The sequence below is a fragment of the Bombus flavifrons genome, chromosome 10, assembly GCF_040668555.2.
Source record: "Bombus flavifrons isolate JBK064 chromosome 10, iyBomFlav1_principal, whole genome shotgun sequence".
Taxonomy (NCBI): Eukaryota; Metazoa; Arthropoda; class Insecta; order Hymenoptera; family Apidae; genus Bombus; species Bombus flavifrons.
In genome coordinates, this window is record NC_138451.1 from 12,719,365 (window position 1) to 12,744,591 (window position 25,227).

General features: G+C 37.4%; 1 protein-coding gene and 1 long non-coding RNA gene across 7 annotated transcripts in view; one reads left to right on the forward strand and one right to left on the reverse strand.

The window, feature by feature from the left end:
* The window catches only part of LOC138184145 (uncharacterized), a 118,057-nt gene that overhangs the window by 20,415 nt on the left and 72,415 nt on the right, over positions 1 to 25,227 (forward strand). The window lies entirely within an intron of this gene.
* The window catches only part of Sol1 (CUB domain-containing protein Sol1), a 549,725-nt gene that overhangs the window by 17,999 nt on the left and 506,499 nt on the right, over positions 1 to 25,227 (reverse strand). For all 4 annotated transcript variants that reach the window (XM_069121832.1, XM_069121834.1, XM_069121833.1 and 1 more), the window contains one exon: positions 4,031 to 4,238. In XM_069121832.1, coding sequence (XP_068977933.1) covers positions 4,031 to 4,238 — 208 coding nt within the window. The remainder of the gene's footprint in view (positions 1 to 4,030; positions 4,239 to 25,227) is intronic.

Consider the following 25,227-nt stretch of genomic DNA (forward strand, 5'->3'; position numbering starts at 1 on the left):
CTCGATGGAAAAATTAAAAAAAGAGATTTTTATTCTATATTTTCGACTTCTTTTTTCGCGTAGAATCACCCCCTTTCCGCTTGTACCACCAGTTACCAACCACCCTGTACAAATGCAATAGTAAATACAGCGATGTACAAACACCTTTTGCGAGTCACTGTACAGCAAAAAGACAAATCACGCTAGAATGATCGAAACGTACGTTTATATTCCGACGAGGAAATTCATTTCTTCATCGGCACATACAATCTCACCGGATAAAGCACATATTTAATAAGCTCATAAAAGTTTATGACATCAGCCATTTCAGCAAGGATGACCGGTCCGCCGTATAACCGGGGCGCGCTTCTATTACGTATAAAATACAATTGCGTATGTATTATTCAGCGGTGCCCTAAGTTTGTCGTTCGTCTGGTAAATTTATATTTTCGGCGAGGTCGTGTGTTACGCAATCACCGGTAAATTGATATACATGGAGGACTAAGAAGGTCGGCACGTCGCTGAAATATTCACCTTTCGCGGCGAATATCGAGGAGATTCGAATGATTTTTCCGGGCGCGCGACGCGTCGCGCGTGCTCATAAATTGCTTTGGCGGCTGCGTGGGCCGGCAATTCCATAAGTAATTCAATCTTGGCTCTTGCCGCGCATAATTTCGATATCTGTACGTGTGTAAGTGCGCGGTATTTACAGTGGGAATATCCTTCTGGATATTCTGTTTTCGGATATTCCGGGGTAGTCAGCCTTCGTGCTCCATAAATATTCGCTGGGGGTTTTCGCCGGAGTCGACGAATTCCCGATTACGTAACCCGTGATTAAAGCTCGGCGGAACAGAGGCGGTCAGAAATAACGCTTTATTTCTGCAACGGCGAAACGATTTGAGAGCACACGGCCGGCCACGGTGTGCCAAGTTCGAGTTTTTGTTTGCCACGACCGCGCGAAAATAACTTTAATGGTAACGTGCAGGTCGGTACCACCAACGTCACGTCACCACCGTCTGGTGGATTGCAGCCGCGGAAATATCAGAAATATTACGAAGCTGCGGCCGAAAATATTACGACTCCGTATCCTGTAATTAAAGTCGGAAGGAAACGGCGATCACGAAGAACGTACGACATTGATAACGACGATTTACGCGACCGTTTCCTCCGTCGAAGAATGCATTCGCTGCCTGCAAATAATATATCGCGCTCGTAAGAAATGTTGATACGTGAATGATGATGCTATTATCGTCGAAGCAGAGACGTATAGCATGCGAATCGCCCCCTCCACCGATGACATAAGTGGCAATTCCCGTGATAGATCATCATTCGGTTTTCACGTTTCCCAACATATATTTCGCAGTGTTTACTAGCATCCGGATTTACGGATAGGAATGTATCTTTTCTTCGCGAGACGGCAACGAAATGAACGCGCGCGGTCGAAGAATCGCGAGGTTCGCGTTGCACTTCGTCTAATTCAAGTCTTGTTCGAATCGCGATATTTACGGTGGATGTTTTTTGAACGAAAGAAGGACAGAGAGAAGCAAAGAGCAGAAACGAAGTCGTTGTGCTCGTTATACGTGAATTTACTTTATCGGTAACAACAAACGCAAGTGCCTTCTTCCAAGGATTTTGATATCGGCCGACCTGGAATTATTAAATTCAGGTCGTATTTCGTCGGGGAGAGCAGAGTCGATGAAGTCACAGAAGCCTACTTCGTGCTTCCTCTCGGTGTTATTGTTCAAAAGTTGGGCAGAAATCGGCAAAACACGACTAATTAGCGGCTTCCAGTAATGAACGATGCGGTGTATTACAACGTGGTTATTGATGGCGATTTAATACGACCCAATTAGGTTATTACGTAAACTTCTTTTTTTCCCCGTATCGCAAGGCTACTGCTCTGTATCAGCCGTATTACGGTTTGCGATTAATATCGAAAGAACGATGGAGCATGTAAGGATTTGCCGCTCACAAGCATCAGGGCGTTTTCGTAGATTTTAGCAATAACATTACGTGAATTTTAACCAAACATTGAAATTAACGGTATATCGGTAACTAACTTTTTTATATTTTGTTATTTACTAGACGTACCATTACATGCATTCGCTATTTAAATACCACTGGTTGCATTAACGTTAGAAGTCCTTCTATCAATTTAGAGGATCCTTCTTAACGTAATTTGTAATTTAGGAATAAAAGAATGTTTATTTAAGAATAAGAAGAAATAGCGCTACAACGTGTTCCGTAATTACAAATACCAATTTTATTATCGCACGTTGACGGCAAAGAGAGCGGAAATCTTCTTTTGAAAAACAGCAATTGCGGCAATTGTTGAAACCATCTGATAAACCACGTAGCCGTAGCCCTTAGCAATCTGTTCTAATATCAGATGATGGATTACATCGAGCTTTTCCGTCTCTCATCACCGATAGTCGTTAATCAGCTGTGCTTGCTAATTGGTCAGCACGATGCAAATACTCCACGTTCCGATGAGCTTTTGGCCTATCGGTTACCGAATTCTCTTTGCATGCGAAGTCTTCGTCCCCGATAAGCAGCTTGAAACTTTGTCTGACGTAGTTTGATTTAGTGGAACGTCGAACTACATCAGGAAACCCAATCGAACTAGCATCGATTTGCTTCCAGTAGCCTTCTAGTTGGCTAAGGATACTCACTTTGTCTCACCTAGTCTCGTTGAGTGACGAGAAGGAAACGGAGAAGGATCGATACATAGAATTCTAGTCACGCTCGAATAGCTAGTTTATCTGTCCTGTCTGATGTTCGTGTTCCTTCCCATTTACGCGATTCGAAGGATTCCCCTTATGTGACTTTTATTGCAGTTTCTGATTTCGCTAGTATATACATTATTGATTTCTGTGTTTAAATATTCATGCAATAAATATTGATAGAAAGTAGATGAGCATTGTAATGGTAAATTTCATGGGAATACATGTTTCTCGTTGCTAGTAAAAATTAAAAGGCATTTTATAGTAATTTTATAGAAAAATCTCAGCGAGGAAATCCCTTGATTTTCATAACTGACAGCATAAAATATTAATTTTAACGGAACGAAACGTAATGCGTGCCGTTCCGTGTGCCGTTTCTTCGCATTTCTTTTAATCTTACTTTTCACTTTTCTCCCCTTTCTACCGTGCGTTTTAAGTTTCATTTTAAACACAAGATGTATTTTAAAAATTGAAGTAGTAAGAGTATTATTTAAATAAATCGTTACAAGCCATCTTCGTCGAAATTGTTATGGATACTAGCCGATTCTTTTCTTTGTACGCCGAATTAATTTGTACAGTATTGTATGGCGAATAGAATACCGGTACTTAAATCCGTCTCATCCGGATGGATAATTCTTTTCAAGTTATTTAAACGAAATACTACAGTAACGTGTACAGTCTTGAATAATTCTCTGCGGCTCTGAATTCTTATTCAATTTATACAATCAGAAAATTACGTCGCAAAATGATAGGCTCTGCAAATACAGCCACGTCAAAATGAAAATCAAAGGACGTCTTTAACGTTTACAAAATTAAAAACTACTATATTATTCGCTTTAAATGACATTCAATTCCTACCGATTTTTGCTATATTTTTAAATACAGTATTTGATATTTAATACAAATACGAAAGTATGCAGACGCTACAGTAACAACAGGAATATACCTGAACAGCACGAATCAACGAAAAATTAGTAATTAGAAACAGCAGTTACAGGAATTAATAAACAGTAAATTGAAAATATCCATCAAAAGGTGTAGTAATAATATCTAGCATTTAGCAAATATATAAAATTACTACTTACGTGTCATTGTTCGCGTTAACGTCGCAAGTCTCGCTTCCAAAATCATTTTGAGACTCTTTTTAACGATATCGGGACAAACAATTTGTAACCAGATATATAGCGAAATATCTTCCACCCACGTAACGCGTAACAATCATTAACACATAACGATCACGTTGAAAGTTTTAAATTATAAATCCAACATTCTATAACTATCAGGGAACGTGTAGGTTAAAGCATTGTCTCATCGAGTTTTTTACTTACGGCGACACGCCCTCCACGTCGAAGAAGTGGAAGTGAAGATGCACCCGCTCGTTTAGCTGGCCATTGAAGAAATAATGACATTCCGTGTCGCGTGGGTACAAGCCCGGGTAATTCGGCGAGGCGAACGTACCGTTTCGTGTCTCGTTGCTGTTGTAAACAAATGCACAGGGGTATTGCGCCTCCTGTCGGCCTGTCGTTACGCCGAAGTCTAAAACACACGTTAGAATACAAAATGTGGCGTTAACGTGGCTTAAATCTGCTCGCAGCCGAGAATAAACTTGGCGCGCTGGTAGAAGTAGTCTCCAGTGCAGTCTGAGGCGCGACCAGTGGGCGCACGTTCCGCACGGTAAATATGACGTTCCTGAAGCTCGTTAATTAAATCGCACCTATTTCAAGTATTTAATTGCGGAAAGAAGGAAGGAAGGTAACTTTGAATCGGTCTTGGAATCACCTTTGTTCGACCTTTCTTCCTCCGTGGTTCGTTCGCGTAATGAGAAATCGCTCAAAGAGTGCTTTGAATAAGCGAAATAGCGATTCTTCGTCAGACGATGTTTCGACACGGCTAGAGAAAATGATCGAGCTGTCTTATTACGGATTTGAATATTTTCCGACTGATTAATGAAGTTGTCGAAATGGTAAATGATGTACGGTCGACCAAAACAGTTTCTCCACTTTCCTGTAAACAGAATAACTTAAACGATTTGAGATCTTTTTTCTTTTTTTGAACTGTTAGAAGAATTAGTTTATTGGATCAATTTAAAGGTCAATTTTTTAACTTCTTATTACTTTTTTATCTGAGAATTTTATCTGAAAATTATCATGTCTCGAAGGAGACTTTCCACCGACTGTATATTACCACTAAAATATCATGGTAACGTATGTGGTTGCGCTTATTTTTCACAGTGTGCGATAATTATATGGTACAATGAATAGTGTCGAGGTTATTTGACGTGTAAACAGAGAAACTCGTGGATAAATTACAAGGTAGAAAATATATTTAAATAGAAGTGTAATTATAAGTAAGAATACAATTTGAGCTGGTCCACATCCGCACGCTAGCTGTGTTACCCAATAACTGAAAAAAAGCCCGAAGTCAACGTCGCCTGTCTACTGTTTATGGTCTGTCTTCGTCGCAGTCTTTTGTTTACACGCTGTCGATGGCTTCGGTGCTTGAGAAAACTAAAAAGATCGGATGTAGAGTTTTCTTAGAAGCGATAACCGCTTCAACAAATAGTACATTTAGGAATATACCACTGTTATGTGAGTAATTTATATGGTACAGTATAGTAATTCGCATGGTACGTACCATGTAATAGACGTTAAAGAAGATGTCAAAGTTAAGTGTCGTTGGAATATGCGCGGTAGATAAACTTTTTAAATGTTTAGTGTGATTAGTTGGTGGCAGATGTATGTTTTTGTGTGTTTGATGGCGAGAGCACTTTTATTGGTCAATAAACGTTGAAAGTAGAATACGGCGAGAGTTGGAAGTGGAAGGTTTTAAAGAGGATATTACGGACGAAATATCGCGGAAAATATCTGAAGTTTAAGTAATACAATTAGTCTGCTTGTAATTACTTTATCTCAAAAAAAAAGAGAAAAAAAGAAAAAAACATATAATACGGCTACGTGTAAGTTACAAATAATTACTCAATTTGATCGATATAATTTAATTCGACTGTCTTGATATCGATCTCGTACAACTTTTTAATTGTTATTTACGAGATATGCATCTAATAAATAAAAAAACTAAAACGTTCAGCATCACGTTGTTTTTATAACGACAGGGAAATCGAATTATAATAAAACTTAAACGTTGCATTTATTGCTTTGGATCGATGTCAACTGTTGTTTTCGTTATTCGAAATATCAGCAGACGATGAATGGCCCATTGATCGTAAAACTGTACGAAAATTTTCCTATCTTTGATAATGAGAACGAAATCTGCTCTGCTTTATTCAGAAAATAATTTTATCCGGTCTCGTATAATCAAATTGCAGGTCAGGCTAATTTCGTTTCATAGAAACTCTTATTAGCCGTTATTTACACGTTATTTGATCACTTCGTGATGTTTGTGATTGCCTGCACGGCATTGTTATCCATCTGGTACGCTTAATAAATATTGACGTTCTCTAATGAACAGCCACGCGTCGAAATATAAAGCACCACTGTCATAATCGCTATATTGTAACGATGGGCATCAATAAACAGAGGCATAATTGCTTACGTATTATTAACTAGATGTCCGAAAACCAAACGGGAGGGCAACTGCTTCAATTTGTCAATGAATATACAACTCATGGGTGATTCCGTGTGTCTAAATACGAGAACGTGCAATCTAGCTTGATGTGTCAATACTTGAACGCATAAACCACGTACCAGACATATTTAATATATCATGGTAAATATCGAGGGAAATTTTCATTGTTAATCAATAAGATGGTTTTAATATCACCAGTTTCTGACAGGCTAATGGTATTAACTGTAAAACAGCATCAGTAAAGAAAATCACGTTGATGCTGTCACGGGTGAAATCTCATCCTAAAACACTCTTTTCTTTGCAAGTCAATAAAATGAAATAAATGCGATTATTTCTTTAAAACGTAATTACGAAATTGCTGTCGCGGATGCCTCAAGATCTTTTCACAGTAAACATTGGCTCAAAAGTTTGAGTTACCCTTTGCCCTTTGCACGAAGCAAACTTTTTCGTACGTTCCTCCAGGAAATAAGAATATTACAACTACAACTTTTATCTTCAAATACGATCAATTACAATAGAAATGTCGTAAGAAAATATTACTGAGACTGAAATATTTATTTACCTAAGGAAGTCATTTTTCTTTCTTTCGGAATCCTAACATGTCGTTAATTTACGATTAAAGTTAAGGACATTCGTTGCTTTTAATATGTAACGAAATGTCGGGTCCTTCACGGCTTTCCCTCTTTTTATACGCAATAAATTGCGTAAGAAAATAATCGTTTTAGGGGATTTCACGCCGCCAAAACCGTTTCATCCGTCGAAACGATAAAAGTTTCGCGACTGCCGTAGTTCAGCGACGCCACTGTTACCGAATCGCAACTTTTGAATCTCGGACGGGGGACCGAAAATTAAAGCTCCACGGCGAAATGGGTTAATTATAAGATTGGGAGGTCGTCAGGCCTCGTTTGAAATCGTTCGGAGTATGGCCGGCAAAGTTCTGCGGCTGAAACTTCCCTGTCGAGTTCGTAAAGTGTACTCCACCGTTATGTACGCCGACCAAGTTTCTTCGCGATTGTAAACATCGAGTAATAAGCTTTCGCGGACACCGCGTACTTTTGTGCTTAGTCGCATTTGTTATAACAGCCATGTGCTTCGTCTATTCGTTCAACGCGAGCATGTGAGTTTGAGAAGAGAACGACTGCGTGATAAAGCGGTGTAAACGCTTCCGACGAACTGACCTCGTTCGAACGTAAATGCCACATGGGATTCAACTTTTCCCGTTGCAATGTTCATCGTTAAACTAGTGTAAAAGCGTGGACCAGAAGATATCGATCTTCACCAACAGTGGATTGGAGATATTTTTTCAACTTTTATCGATGGATGTAAATCCTAATACCGTTGAAACTTTTATTTGTCATCGTAACACTTTCCAATCGAACATCGGTCAACTATTGTCCTTCGATTGGATACGTTAAATGATATCGTATCGTTGCTTTATCGTCTTATGCGTGACCCATGACTTGCGGCTTTGCCTGGCTTCCGGTTACGTCTCTCCATTTACATCTCCAAAAGTAAACTTAACCCCTTAACCTACTGTTGAAAATTGTGGATCTTTGAAGCCGAAATAATGTTACAGGAACACTAAATTTATACCGAGGATTAATATTAAAATAGTAATATATTTATTTCATGGACGATTCCTTATATATTCATCGATACACACTTGGTACGCGGTCTCAGCACTTTCCTCCATACCCGACTCTTAAACGACTGAACAGTTTACATTCCTTTGTTTTCGAGACGCTGCGCACACACACATACTTCCACACACTCATACACATATACAATCATCTCTTTTGTTTTTGTTTTTTTTTTATTAGCGTGGAGGAAATCCGTACGGACACCAGGTTGCTTCTGAGGAAAAGCGGCGTGGTAGTGCCGGACTCCAACCGACTAAAACCTCCACGATGACCGTCCCGGCTGCGATCGAGAGGGGCCCGGGAACCGGTGTAAGCGATACACCGGGCCCCACATACAATCATCTCTACTACGCATTTAACCCAGTCCAGCACGGAAAATTATACATATCTCAACACCTACAACTACGGGCACAGCCCGTAGTATGATGATCGGGCCAAACGTAAATATTACGGGCATAGCCCGTAGTAGATGATCGCACCAAACGTAAATGTTACGGGCATTCACGAACGTAAATCGTAGGTTAAGGGGTTAACACGGACCGAAACTTGAATTCAACTTGGACTATTAAACACAAACATATTCTGGACCTATTCTTTTTGATACATCACATTCTAATACATCGTACGTATCCACGGTATTGTTGAAAACGCGATCCCATAGTTCTCGATTAATTAATCTCTAGCGATATCGTATTAAATATAAATTACATTTTCGAATACGTATTACTGTGTCGTTTGATATGTTTTGCTGTTTCAAAGCTTTCATTTTCCCGATAGCGTATCCTTTTTTTCTAAATAGCGTCACTGTTAGCTGCTACGCAACAAAGATTGAAGTAAATACAAAAATCACGCTTGTACGGCTAATGTTTATATCGTAATTTTAGTACACTACGAGAAGGTTATTCTGATAATTACACGTGTTTATTATGAAGTGATGGGCGTGATAGGTATCGAAAGAACACTAAAATTCGTTTAACAATAAATATTTATTAATTAATATAACAAAGTATTATATATTATCTGTAGATTGGCGAAGTAGTTGCCAAAATTGAAATGAAATTTTTCATCGGACGATCAACTAAACCAACTAGCCAATGTTTATAATATATTTTGAAATATTTTACCTCGATCTATCTTTCTTTTTAACCGGGTACGAAAAAGATTCTAAAATAAATCCGTTCCCTTTAAAATAATAATTTTTTTTTTAAATAATAACCAACAATCTTTATCATTTTCCTTTCGTTTTAACTCCTTCGTCCTACGCATCTATTTTTCTTTCTTTTCTTTTTCTTTTGAAGTAGAAGATAATTTTCCATCCTTTGAGGTTTATTCTGTTTTAGAAAAGAAACAAAAGACCAGTTTCGAAGCTCTATTTCCTAAACCTAATAGTCTTTCTCGGCATTAATTTTACAGAGGCGTTGTGTGTCGTTTACTCGTAGCTGTGTGCTTTGCGAGAAAGGAAAGAAAGTGACTGCATGATAAAGTGTTCCGAACGCTTCGGGCGAAGTGGCTTCGCTCGAAGTAAATGCTACACCCAACTTTTATTCGTCTAGAGATACCTTCCTCCTGCATGTTAATTTAATTTTTAAGACGCTGGCAAAAGAAGAAGAAGAGTCACCAAGAAAGAAATCATCGAAAAATGAAACGACGACTTTTTAACGTCTCTTTCGTTCCATCGCTTAGGATCAATCTTGTTCGCCTTGCTATTTATGCAGATTCATATCTATACGAAGCCAATAATTAAGGTAATGAAATATAAATAGAAATTCGTTTCACCTATCAAATATCGAGTAATTTTAATCAAGATATATTTTACGTATATTTACATGTAATATAATATTCTATAATCTTTTGCATGTTTAAATGGCCATTAGCAAAAACACAGGAATAAAGTACAAATAACGGTATTCAGATTGTCACAGAGAGACAAATGTATACGTTTCTGATTAATTTCCTGTGCATAGTAGAAAAATGTTATAACAGATGTACCATATAGTGTATTATTCAAACTAGCGAATAAACGATAGTTCTTGCACAAGCACAAGTTTCGTTTAATTACTGAAATTAGTGACCAGACTATTACTTAGATACGGTTGGCGATTAAATTAATGACCATTTGGAAATTCGGTTTGCAGTTAGCTTTAGTGGTTGGAAACTCCTACAACCGTAATCTGCCAGCTAAATAACCAGTCGTTATCAATTAAATGTCAGAAATAAAGAAAGCTTACTCAGTTCAGTAAATTACCCAAAGTAGTAAATTATAACTGTTTAATATCGCAAGAATTACAAAATGAAATTATATCTTGCCTATTGCGGCAAACTCTCTAACGAATAAATTAGTTTCCATTATTACAATCATTTACTTCGCACGTGGAAAATCAAACGGACCGAAACAAATGAAATCGCAAGGCACGTAATTAAAATTGTGACGCGTACTCTTCTTCGTTTAAAGTTTCACGAGTTTAAAGTTTCAAAATGTTTCGGAATATTTGAAAAAGTAATGCTGCATTTTAACATATGTCAATGTTTAACTCGCGTAATTATTATATTAATATTGCTATATTAATTATACCTGTGGGATGGTGTGACGTCAGGGAGGGACGTGGCGTGAGGGGTGATTGTTTATCAGCGTGGTCAAGATGTGTTGACGTTGTCAAAGAGAGTGGCGAGCGTTGCCAAGGTATGTTTGGAAAAAAGTGAGCGTGGAAAACATCGTAACGAGAGTTGAGAGAATCAGAGTTGAATTTATGGTCGTCGTGTGAAGATCGTTGCGTCGTTGTGTCGTACAAGTAGCGAGTAACGAATACGTGAAACGGAGTTTTATATTCGATTACGTGTGAGTGCAAACGATATTGTATTAATCATACTGCTATCTACAATCTAATAATATAACATTCCTACATACCTATAAAAGCGAAAGTAATAAAGCAGAGGTTTAAATCGGACATTAAATCTGTGTATATAATAAAATAGTAGAACAGTGAATCGAATAAAAAAAGAATAAAAATAGTCATTCAGGAACAGTTCATAAGCTATGAAATCGAAAAAATTAATTTTTCGATTTTTTCTTTGTTTCTTTGTCTGTTTGTACTAGCATCACGTAGCATCTACTGAACGGATTTTGATGGGGTTTTCTCTGCTGTATAGCTTAGTGTCCGGAAAAGTAAAGAGGGTATGTTTTATCTCGATCGGTTCCGTAGAAACTGAGAAATAGCTTAGCATCTGAATTGTACGCGCTACCATGTTTCGACAAGCTCGAGCATCGATGGTTATTCGCGTTTGTTCTGAAATCCAAGCTTTTTATATTTTTTTAGCACGCAGAACAAATTAATCGTTAGCATGGAAAATATGCAGGTATTTCGTTTATAAAAATTCATTTGTGTATATTAGTAGCGCAGGCGAACAAAGTCCTGGCCAAAAGATAGTAATTAAATCAAATATTCCTCTGTTATATTTTCCAATTTTATGTATCATTGTATGTATAGTATTTTATTTCTTTTTTAAAGCGTTTATTGCCAATATTTATAATACAGAGAATATAAAGAATTAATGCAGCCACGCCCAGGCAATATTTTATTTTAATTCGCTGGTGTACGTACTCATTTTACAGCTTACCGATCGAAAATTACCGTTCTGATAAATTATCTATATAAATTATCGATATAAATAGGTATCTGTAAGCGTGGAGAAGCTATAAAAATTTACCTCTGATATTTAAATATTTTATTTAGCGATGAATTGTTCACTTTTGACAGATTTTAATACAGCATGAAACGTACGCCTTTGTATTATATTCGCTGGAACTATTAATTCGTTTCACTTATTTTATACGTTTTATAGCTCAACGGAAGTCGCATAACCATTTGTAGTTATTTTAAGCGTATAAGAAACTTCGTAAAATAACATTTCAGGTATAGAACTCGACGGCTCAAGTTTTTACGATATTCTTACGAAGGTTATTATTCCGGAACTCTCGTATTGGAATCTTAAAGTAACTACGAGAAGTACCTCTACACCATTGTATTTATTATAGTATTTAGATATTAATTAATCAGGTTTAATAAGAAGATGGCAAAAACTACGAACTCTCGAATGAGTTTGCTGCAGTTGCATTCGATGCTTTAGGTTGATGGTAAAATATCGCTAAAAGGATTTCAGTCCATGGTCCTTTGTTTTCGAGAAATTAATCAGTTTTTCTTTATATGTTACTTTAGAAATTCTTCTAATGCCAATATCGTATTTCTTTTTAATAACAGATTTTTACGATCTATTCTGATAAATTTTCGATTATTTTTATTCGATATAGCACTGCTGCATATTCTTACAATTTTGACGGTACAAATTGCAATAATAACATTTAAAACATAATTGTTGCTTCAAGAACATAATTTCTCGATTAATTTCTCGAAAACAAAGGACCATCCACTCAAATCTTTTGGGGATCGTTTTATTGCCAATCTAAAGCATCGAATGCACATATTCGCATAATGCACACAAGCATCGAATGTATATTAAATTGTACATCACGCAGCAGTATCGTTATACGACTAGAAAAATTTCAAACTACGAAAATGTAGCGTGGAACCTGATGCAGAAACGCTTGATCAGAAAATAGGGCTATGTACAGATACTTTTTTACAGCGATTGAACGTTTAAGACAGTTATATTTTTGAGACCAATCGATTTTTAAAGAGAAAATTAAAAAAAATCTATTTGTTCTTTCGCCTTCGCGAATATAGTTGGATGAATCGCAAGATCCATAAGAGCAATATTATTAATAGACCGTTGAATCCCTCGTAGCTTTTTGCTTCGTTATTCTATCTCGTTAAAGAAACTCTTTTTGATACGAGATTTATAAAAACGTTTTTCTACCTATTCGAGCCCCTTAACACTTGCGTAACTGTGATTTCCTTCGAAGCATCTTCCATAGACGGTTCGCTTCGTAGTTATTTATGATTCAGGGCAACACGCGGATTCTCCGCAATTAACACGCAAGTGTGCGAAACTGCTCGCAGACTTTTACGACTGCAGCAGAGGTTCTGAAGAAATTTCCTGAGCGTCGCGCAGCGTTGGGACTGTCGCGAGTATTTAACATCCGGCATTATGTCGACGTACAAGCCTATAGTCTGCTGAATACGCACACGGTTTTGCTGTTTCACGTACTTCCGTTCTTCCTGCCGTACTTATACGTGCTTTTGGAAACAACGAACTTTGTCTCTCGTTGCGTTCTGTGTCTTTTTCTCTATACACGCTGTACGAGTTTCGTCCCTTTCTCAACCATCGTTGTCAAGTAATGTCCTGATTCATGAACCGTGTTACAGTTGCACTGTTCGTTTTAACGTTCCTCAAAAATTTCGTCTGAGACGTACGAATAATTTAAAAGTCGACGATAATAGAAAGAAAAAACAACGAGAATATACCGTGGCTCGCGAAAATATTCCAACGCTTTCCATGCAATTTTCTTTATGAATATGAAATTTACGCGCGTTCGTTTTACGATTTACCGTTTTAGCTCTTGTATCATACGTTTCAGTATGATTCGTAAAACACGGTACAATTATTTGCTAACGTTCGTACACAGCCTGCAGAAATTACCCAATGTCATGTCCGTACTTTTTATTTCGCGCGAACGTGTATATTAACGTAACGAACGGATGCAGTTGGTGATAATCACCGACCAAGTAAATCGACCACAAAGCACGCGCATCATCGCATCTGCCTTCGGTAAATTTCGTTGTCGCAAATCACTGGATAGATCGTAAATATTTACGCATAATATACTGCATATTCCAGCGCGGAGTACACCGTGGAATAACTGCGGACAGTGCAGAAGCGGCTGATTATTCTTGATGTGGGTAACTGATAACGTCTAAAATCAATTCCATAATGGCTCTGCGCTCCGCGATGTGACCAGATTGCTAATCGATAGTTCTTCGTTTTTTCCACGCTAATTCTTCGATATTTTTCTCAGGCCTGTCTTGGAGAAGCGAACTGAAACGTTCGACGAAACGTCGGAAGAAAGCGTAATGACACGGTTGAAACCGGAAGAATCGCAAACATGTCAGTTAACCGGTCGATTAACCGATCGCTAATGGAACATTTTTCGCTCGCTCGACACTAATTTTTGAATCTTTTTCCATATCTATCTTGGCAAACTGGACGAATTGGATGAAACGAGTAATGCAAAATAACGATATAGTATAATGTAAATGATATAAAATCATTGGTAGGAAAAGCTCGCCGACTGTTTCGCTCTACGTGTTAATCACTGTGTTATGAAGCAATGTTTGTTCCGTTTCACGCTCGCCAGTATGTGATATTACTAATTAAAAGTTTATTTTCTCGACGCGTTTCCGCCTGCGCGAATAAACAGCTCAGCACGTGACGCTTTACGATTTCCTGGGACTTGAATTTTACCAGTTCGCTACTTTGAGTACTTAATCGACTTCGCTAATTTATAAAGACACCCGAATTTCCACGTACATCTTTACACAGTTGCGAAGGTGTATAAGTTATATCGCGTTGCCTCGCCGATAGCAAACGTCGGAGTTCGCCTGTTACCCTCTATTTCATGCAACTTTAATATTTCGCGCTCTGAACACAAGCTCCTTGATTAAAAGACTGGAACCTTGTGCCGATTTATCGAGAGAAACTTCATTTCACACGTCGGACAGAAAGTAAAACGATTCCGTAACATGACCCGTGATCGTACGTACCTTTGTAAAAATGAATTATCGATCTACAAAGTGTACTGTATCGCGAGAAAATGACTGCGAATACCTAATGATATTTTCCGATGGAAATTATACAATTTCAGGTGGGTTGAAAATTAATTTCATCTTATGGTAAAAATAAAATTAAAATTAAATTTGATTAAAGGTAAAATTCCGTTGAAAGGGAAATAAAGGTACCTCGAATGGAAGAAACGTTGCAAATGGCATTTAGACAATTTTTATTATTACGATTTTTCGTGTTTAATCTTAACTTTAGGTTTATTAAATATTGAAAGATTTCGTGACTCTGCTCCGCGATACATCTTCGTTATCGATTTTATCACGCGCAGATAACGCTCATTGTTATTCTTTCAAGATTTAAATAACAATTAAGCAGTTATTTAAAAAGTCTAAAATAATATTACAGATTTATTCTTAGTAGAAAGAATGTATATATATCGTGGTTGTTAAAAGCTTTTGCTCGAGCTATATTACTATTTTCATTAATTAAATTCTATTATTTATTTCTCTCCTAATAAATAACATATCTTCTGCCTTCAACAAATTAGTCATTTGAAATTTGCGAGTAACTATGCCTGGTAATGTATGTATTAGAACGAAAGGATTTTTCAGTGAAGTGTATTTATGATCTTCAAAATGCGTGGCTCTTTGGACGTGCATTTGAATTTTAGTACAATTGCATATAGTTATACGTAAATATATTCAACAGGAAAATTTTAGGGACGAATAGGAAATTCGACGCAGAAATTTATAGGAAAAGTTTAGAGTGGAATATTTCAACGTGTTTAAAGTTTAACGCAACGGTATTTTCATTGTTTGCTTTTTTCATTCGGCATTAAATGTTTATAATGTTAAAAAAATATATATAGTTTATCTATGATACTCGTGATAAATTGTAAAACTCTTAAATAATCGTTCAACTTCAAAATAACGTTTTATAATCATCTTCGCCATTGAGAACTACAATTCGAAAGGAGATCGTAAGCTGTTATTTAAAGAGTCTAGAACGATCTTACAGATTTATTTTTAGTAGAAAGAATGTCTTTCGTAGGAACTGGAAACGGAAGAACATAAAGTTTTTAAACGAAGATTAAAAGTATTGTACAATTGAGGAATTGTAAACTACTTTCTAGTACGATCAAAAGTAACAAAGAGCCGACAAATGTTTGAAAATTTCACGGTTACATTGCTATGAAACTTGAACGTGTTTCAGGTATGGAACATACTGCTTGAAGCGAAACGTTAACAGGTCAACAGGTACTCCAATTTTCGACGTCGACTGGAATATGTAAAGTCGTACTATGAAAAATTAAGGAACGTCGTGCATATGCTACGGATCTTAGTTTCGAGCACTATCGAATATGCAAAGTTGTTTTGATTTAATTTTCACTCTATATGCTTTTTCTAATTTAATTGCGTCGAATCGCAAGAACTCGAATTAAGGAAACGTTTATGCGCTTAAAAACGCGATCAGAATGAAATACTTCAACTCTTTGATCCTTACGATTTTCACTTCACCGTTTAAAGTCGCTTTTCCCTTTATTCATACGGAACGTATTATGGTCGTGGAATAACATACAGCCACTGACGTTTTAACGTTTATAGACACTTTTTGTGAATATATTACGTTACACAAAACATTTTGAGCAATAGACAGTAGTCGTGCAACGTAGTAAAAGGAGGGTAAAATAAAAGGTTGCGTGTGTGAGCGGATGTATATGCGTGTAGACGATTGAGCGAGAATGAAAGGCAATAGGGAAAATATCGAAAATTAACTATACCACTACAGTCAGAAATTTCAATTACGATTATATTGGTAAATCTTGAAGCAAATTTCAGAATGTATAATGTATACAATAATTTATTGCTTTCTTAAGAAAAACAAATTATTTAAACAATCGATTATGGAAGTTTGTAATTTATGTAATTGTTATACGAGGAAATTATCGGAGAAGGAAACAAATGATATAAAAATATGAATAAAATATAGTAAATACAGACGATATAGTTATTAATCAAGAAATGTTATGGCAGGATGTTCACGTGAACACGTTAATTAATTTTCCTCAATTACACAGAGTGTTTGTAATTGGTCTATGTACTTTTCTTGGAGGAACATATATACGTGTGTAATGCGCAACTCGTTATAATGAATTGTTTCGTTTACATGAAAGCACAGGCGAATATGTTTGTGCAACAAAATGTATATGTATTTTACGCGGTGTACTTCAAACAAAGTAAAGGGTAAATCGCGTTCACGTGAAACATTACTCCTAGGGGATATGCCATGTATTCGTGCAAATATATTTATCATCGTCTATTTACATTGGTAAAATTACAAGACATCGATCTTAACAATATATTTCAAAATCATCGAAATCCGTCAGTGTGTCACACACACTATAGCCTATATGTAATTATCGGATATCTGACACGAGAAAAGGAGCAGATAGAAAAACAAGGAAAATAAAGGTGTTGCGTGTTACGTCGACTTAGGAATAAAATATAAATTACCCTATCGTTATCGTCAAATCTTTTACACAAATTACGATAAATACGTTCCATGCAAAATGTAAGGAAAAGTACGACACGTAATACATTTATTTTTTAGTTTAACAAAAACCGTAGCGAATGTCGTTTTCCAACAAAACCCGCGTACACGGAACGACATAACACAGCGATACGTACAACTGTTCCAAACTGATCTTGAACGTGATCAAACATTCGCATTAGTCGACGTGGTACGAGGGTGATCGTTGAATTTCGAGATTTTGAAACGACCATTTGCGACAGAATCGCGGCCGATTTTATGACGTTTGTCGATAGCTTGCGGAAGATAACGCACGATTAAAGGTATCGCTGGATAACGGATATACGTACACACGACGAATCCTATACAGAGGCAATCGGATATTCATTTGCGGCCAGCCAAATGGGAGAGGTTGGCGAACCCTCAGTTGCCCCTGCGCGTTTCTCTCCGCGCTATGCTGCACCATCCCTTCTCTTACCCTTTGCCACCCTGTTCTCGGTGATTCACAATGGCCTGGGAAACGACATGTCGCGCTGTGTTTAAAACATAGCTGCCTGGCCGGGAAAACATTGTAATTCCGATTATCTTTTACTCAATTTCTCCTTTCTTTTTTTACTTCCAAATCCTTCGCTATCCGCGATTCTTCAACCGAGCAAAAAAATATTCTTCCCCATTGATCGACGTTTCTATCTAACATATGGGAAAAGTAGATTTAAGATCGCTTATCGAGCAATAAATGTCTTATTTCATTTTGAAAAGCGAGCTGCAGCGCGTCGATTCTGCTTCTCGTGGAATTGACCCCTTCCCGTGCCATTTATGCCACTTACGATGCTCGTAAACAAGAACTAACATTCAGTCACGATCGTGACGGGCAAAAAAGCAGTCCGCGAGCTCGGTTTGTTATGTTTACGTTTGCCCCAGTATCTGGTCGCGATATTCATGTTTGCGCCAAAATCTTCATCGCGAGTCTGACTCGCCAAAGTACGGCAAGAGGTTGACATGCACAGGTACGGCTTCTTCCCCTCGACGTTCTTCAAGGGCCGCCGACAGAAACTGACGACCACGGGAGTGCAATAAAAAGCCAAAGAAGACTCGAACATGTCCATACGACGTCTAAAATCTATCGAGGAACTTTGAAGCGACTATCTCGTGCATGGCAAAAATGATCGTAGTCCGAATTGCTAATAGACGATGGGGGTGGTTAGAGGGTTAATTAGAACGTCATTTACTTAATCGGTCAACCGATCGATTAAATAAATTTTTTCATCGATCAATTCGACGTTAATGATCACGAGGCGAAGTATCGTACGACAGTTTTAAGTGCGATAATTTGAGTCGCGGAAGCCGCAAGACTATCGCGTTCTCTTTGCTTCGAGTCGCATCGCGATACCTACATTTGCTTTGTACACGCGTTCGCGGATCATTACGCGTTTCACAAGCTTGTTTGCGCGAGAACACGCGACACGACGAAAAGAACTACAGACAGCGAGATTTTGAAGCTGCAAGTTATCGTTATGCGAACGCACCTGTTGTCGAGATAATTGGGATCGTCGTTATTCGGTAGACAGTGGTGTTTCGAGCGATCGCACGATGCTTTATTATTCCTCGCGGATTATTACCTTGTTTTTGCGTCAACGAGCGTGTAGCGGTGTATAAATAAAGGCGAGACCAAGGGGGATCCCTTTGAAAAGCTTGGAAGGGTCGACAAGCAACCAAGCAATAAATATTGATCCATGCATCGGTTAAATGCGATTTGGTGCTATTTGTAGCGGTCCCTTTGCAATCCGATCATAATGAATTTATAGAGATTGCTCGAACACATTTTGACCGAACGATAAGAATATCGTAGCGATTGAAAGGCTGGCGATAATAGGGAAACAGGTTCAAAATTTAAATTGTATTTAATGGAAGAAAATTCTTAAAATACGTAACGCTTGATCATTTAGTCAGTGACACGAGACATCTTTCCTCTTCGACTGTCAGATAAAAATAACGGTAGTCGTTCGGTACGAATGCCCTGTCTTGAACCAAATATATTATATATTTTTTCGTCTGCAAGATTTTAGTTCGTCGGTTAGAGGATGTTTGTTATCCAGGAGACAAAAGATGTTGAAAAATCGCTGGTAGATGGATACGTATGCTGACAAGAAAGGGGGAGAACGTAAGAAAGAAATTAAGAAAACTGTACTGGAACCGTTGATAAATAGGATATTGAAACTAGGAAGAGGCTCGAGAATAACGTAAAAGAAATATCGAGGTGAATTGCAAGAGCTTGTATTCAACACGATTGTGATTACTTTAAGATAGACCAGGTGAAACGAATAGGTTTGGTGATTTTCTTTCTCTTTTATACTATGTGGGATGGTGTGGCGTCAGGGAAGGACGTGGCGTGAGGGGTAATTGTTTATAAACGTTGTCAAGATATGTTAATGTTGTCAAGGAGTGTTGCGAGAGTTACCAAGGTTTGTTAAGGGAAAAATGAGTGTGGAAAGTGCTGTCAGAGTTGAATTTATCGTGGTCGAGAGAAGTTCGTCGTGTTGTTGTGACGTAGAATTAGTGAGAAACGAATACGCGAAACGCGATATTATATTCGATTTTGTGAGAGTGTAACGATATTGTGTTTATCATACTGTTCTTTTTCTGTTAGCTTATAATATAACGTTCCTACACTATGACGTATTTTATACTATTTACGAAGCTGAATGGGATGTATTGTCTACCTGTTTAATACGAAATAATAAAATATAACTGTTTCCATAACATAGTTAACTATTCACGTCCATTGGCAGATATCTAATGAAGTCGTTGATTTATTCAGCGATAATAATGAAATATTTCCTACGTAACAGACAATTAGCGAAGCCATTAGAGCGTTGGTTTGTAATGCTAGAATCATTGTGAACGATTTTGACTAGATAATTAATCAATAGGATATCAAACTAGCTCGCCAGTCGTTTTACGTTAAAGCATACGTTATACGAATCGATTAAATTTCGCATCAATTTCATATTTTTCTGTATTACGAATCTGTTTCATTGCGCTCTAAAATACGATTTACCGTTTGAAATATATCTGTATCGTAGATCCTCCATATATGTTACCATCAAATCTGTACATTGGGAACGTATCCCCCGACGTAAAGGGGAACAGATGTGAAACAAACGCATATCAGATCCACAAATTGCGTTCCACTATCGTGGCAACGTCGATTGATAAAAATCCTAATAATTAACAAGCTGTGCCTTGACTAGAGAGGATTGTTACAAATACCGAAGGAGTTTATAAACAGATATTAAAAATTGTTCGAATTTAATCTTGGAATTAAGATTAATAATCTGTGGAAGACACAATGTTTGTGTTGAAATAATATAATGTGATATTTATTAAACAATTATTACAGTGAATATAAGTAAGTGTTGTGGAACGTAGACAGTTGGCTAGTTATTCACAGACTGACTGACTTAGCGACCCATGGCCCTTGAAAAAGTTTCGAACCCCACTCTCTATGCAGTAATGAGTGTGACCTGTGTGGATGCTGTGTGGCGTCACATGTGCCACAGAACATTCTAGTAGCTTCTCGACGTGCCCATCGAGAATGTTACATCCATATCCTTACGCTTCTTCCGCCGAATTCTCGAAAGAAGACAAGATACCCACAGTCAAAGAGGGAATAGCAAAATATAGCGACAGATATAGCAAAAGAGTCAACAAACACTGAAACACCCTAATCACGGAACTACTTGATACGACGGACCAGATCCGCAGGCTGAAGAGACACTACCCGCTAGACCTAAACGCTAGATTTAATTAGATATCTGTACTAAATAATATTTATTTATCTATTAAGTAATACTTACCTCCTTATAACAATTACTTATAAATTATACTTATCTATAATAAGTATTAACTGTTATAAATAATTAGCCATGTCACTGCGCCACGCCAGAAAAATTACTGAAAATTTTCAATGCGAGAATTGATTGTAAATTTCAATAAATAAAAAAAAAAAGAATTCTCGAAAGAGCATGCACGTGCTAGCCGGCGCGGTACATCTCACGAATGCACGCTAATGGGGATATCGCTGGACAACGAAGGGAAGAATCCGTACGATCAATCGCCTCATCTGTATGCGATTAATATCGTTGCATTCCAACAAAAATTATTCCTCTTTGCTACGATATTCGCCTTGTTCTCGTATTTTATTCTTAAAATTCGTATAGGCAGAAAAATACAAGAGAAATAAATTATCCTTGCGATAACGAAGATTTCAAATACGTAAGAAGCTAAATCACGAACTGATATATTCCATATCGCTATTCGTGTTACCATTTTTACCATCGATACTCATCTATACATTCATTGAATCTATAAATGCAATTTTATTTTCAATATTTATATCGATCGCGGAATATCTCGCTTGGAAATATCTATAGCAATGGGACGAACGCTAAAAAAAAAAAAGAAAAAAAGAAAAATGATGGAAAACCGCGGATGGGAATTAGGCACAGCGGTCAGCGTTATATCGCTTAACGTTTTTTCGCTCCATTTCGTTTTAACGGTAGCGTGCGTCGCGGAGGCACGCACCGAGCAGGTTGGCCGCGTTCTAAATTAGAGCCTCATATTGCCGGTTTCAAGCCGGACAGTTCGATGTAGCTGGTTTTTTGTTCAGCTAGAATTGCGGACTCGTCGCGGCCCGGACGAGTTTTCATTTTGAAATGACCCTATTTGCATTACCGGCCGGCCCTTTTTTTCGACACCACCGGTTGTTTTACAGGCAACAAACAGTGTCCTCGATTACACCGGCGGAATGCTGGTTTAAAAGTAACGAGATCGCTACGTTTCCCGACGCTTTGTGCATTTTTGCGGAAATTACAGGAGGTTGTTTGTACGCCGCAACATGGTTTTCCACCATCTGACACTATGACCTGACTCTCCACTTAGCCACGTTAACAAAGTTTTTAGCTTTGACGCCGCTATGCGTACGCGTGGTTTTGGCTTTTGCAGTATTATTAAAAACGAGGAGGGGAGAGAAAAAGCTAGACGAAGAAAAGTACGTATCACTCGAATTACGAATAACTCGCCTTCGATCTTGTTAGAATGATCTACCGTGTAACAGTAGGACATAGCAATTGTCGTTTTACCTTACGACCCACAGATTCTTCCATTCTCTTGTTCCGGTTATCTGCTTTCTTTGGTTCAGTTGTAGGTTTGTCGAAACGTTGCGCGAGAAAAGAAACGAGCGAGAAACGCACGATCGAATAAAGTATTTGTAATGTATTCTAAATGGATGATTTATTAGGTTTTTCGTTTTCTGTTTGGCGAAGAACGAATAATGAAGGATAAATGGACTTTAAGGGAAGCTGCTTTATTATTTTGAAAGTGAAGTACGTATTGTATAAGTGGATGTAAAAAATGGTCATCTAACGCTTTGACTGCCAAATTGGTCATATACGATCGACCACGGTTTCTCCTGTGACGTCACCGATGGTCATTGGTGATTGGAGCGCTTCAATTTCTTGCAATTGTAAAAATTGAATGAAAATTGACAGTTAGGGCATTTTGAATATAATCGATGAATAGAAGATACTTTGAAATAAAAAGTGCCCCATTGAACGATTATACATTTTTATTAGAACATCGATAAAAAAAAAAAAAATGAGAACAAATCTTGCATCTAACGGTGCACTGTATTTGCATCGATATCTTTGAGGGGTAATCTACGAATATTATTATAAACACAGCTTAGAAAATAATCGTAAATGCTGCTTTATAATCGTATAATTGAAGTTAGAAGTGTGCACATACCTTGCCGTTATATACCAGGTATGTAAATATGAAACCGGAATTTTTGTATAGAAAATACACGTTTATTGTATGAAAATGATTAAAAATATTTTATTCGAAGTATTGCCCATCGCTAGCTATACATTTTTCCCACCTGTCTGGCAATTGGTGGATGCCACGCCAAAAAAACTGTCGCTCTTTCGAGGCAAACCAGTCATCGAGCCATTTTCGTACATTTTCCTAAGAAGTGAAGTGCTGGTCAGAAAGTGCGTGTCCCATCGATGCAAATAAATAGTAATCGGACGGAGCCAAGTCTGGTGAGTAAGCCGCGTGCGAAAATATTTCCCAACTGAACGCTTCGATCGTTTCCTTGACCGGTTTTGCTGTATGCGATGGTGCATTAACACGAAGCAAAATTGCTTTGTGTCGCCTTTTTTGATATTCTGGTCGTTTTTCACGCAAAGCTCGATTCAAATCGATCATTTGTCGTCGGTAGCGCTCGGTATTAACGGTTTCGCCAGGTTTTAACAGCTCGGTGGTCTTTTTCGGTGGTTTTCCACGTTCTTCGTTCCTCGCGTCAAAATTGCCACTTCTGAATTTTTTAAACCACTCAAAGCACCGTGATTTACCAAGAGCGTGCTCACCGTAAGTTTCGACAAGCATTCGATGCGATTCTGCAGCAGTTTTCTTCAAATGGTAAGAGAAAATCAATGCTGTCCGCAAATCGTAGTTTCCAGGCACAAAATTTGACATGTTCAACGCTATTACAAACTATGCTGTTGTATGAAACTTGTATTGTTTGAGTCGAAAATGTTTGTGAGATGTCAACAAAGACTTTTGGCATTAATGACGCAGTTTAGTGATAACTACATTATCAGTTAGGGCCATCTATAGGCAAATTCCGGTTTCATATTTACACGCCTGGTATACAATGAGCAAATAATGTTTACTAATACCTTCTACGCGTTTCAACAATATATTCCGCACGTTTTGCTTACGACAAAACAACGAATGCGAATGGTTTGTTGAAATAAACGATGCCTCGTTACCATATGTCGCTATCAACTGTTAGCAAGGCGCCACGGTGGTCATCCGTGACCACCAATAAGATAAACGGTCCATTGGCGAAGAACGTTGTCTTACATCGTCGATTTATTGTTATTTTGCCATTATATGCTTTGAATAATAAAAATACTCCCGTGGCGTCCTGAGCAAAGCATGCGATTTCTGTGTGACGGTCAAAGCGTTAAATGGCACACGATGGATGGTCTTCATCGTAGATTGGCTCGTAGAAACATCCCTTAAATTACTCGTCATCATAGCGTGTAATATATCAAATCGACGATGTGGCTTATGAGAATCTTTCGATAGAATTAAAATAATATCTAATAAATTAAATCTAATACATTAGAAATAGTATCTCTCAATAGAATTTAGAAAACTTCTGAAAATTCGACGATATACGCAGTTAGTCTCGTAATGCATCTTCAAATCCAGGTGTGTCGTTTGTCCAGCTGTCGATCACAGGTAATTAAATTTGATAGGTACAAATGATCAATCCATAATCCTAAGAATACGATGTATGTAATGTATCAATTGAGGAGAAATACTTATTAAAAAGATTCTTTCTTCAGATGTAAGGTAAAAATGTCCTGAATTTATGTTTCAATTCCATCCGAGTAATATTTGCCATACAAATTAAGTTATAGTTGTCAGTAATCTCACAGATTTAAACGACACACATATTTCAATTTTACCAATATTTATTGTCATCGTATTTTTTTCCATTCATATTTATTTTTAAGATTTGAAATAAATTGTATTTTTTTTATTAACGCGTAAAAACAGTTTGCAGCAATGATATTGATTTTTTTTGGAAGGTATTTTTTCTTTCGTATCAAATATTTGTATGTCGTTAACAAATAAAGAAAAATACGATAAAGCTTCTCTATCGTCGATAGTAGGCACTGAAATACTATTTCAATAAAATTTTCTTTGAAAATGTAGCAGCCATATTTTCCAGTAACATTTTGTCAGAAATAAAAGATAGTCTTTGCTATTCGAAATTTTATATTTATAAAAATTGAGCAAAAATTGTTGGTTCTTTCGTTGGATTTTTTGGCTTGACTGATGAAAACTGAATTACGTGGCAGGTATCTTTCATCTACCTACCATTTGTAACTATAAACACACATTTATCGATAATAATTCTTGTCGATTGCAAGTGCCAATCAAAATGAATGTTTTCAACA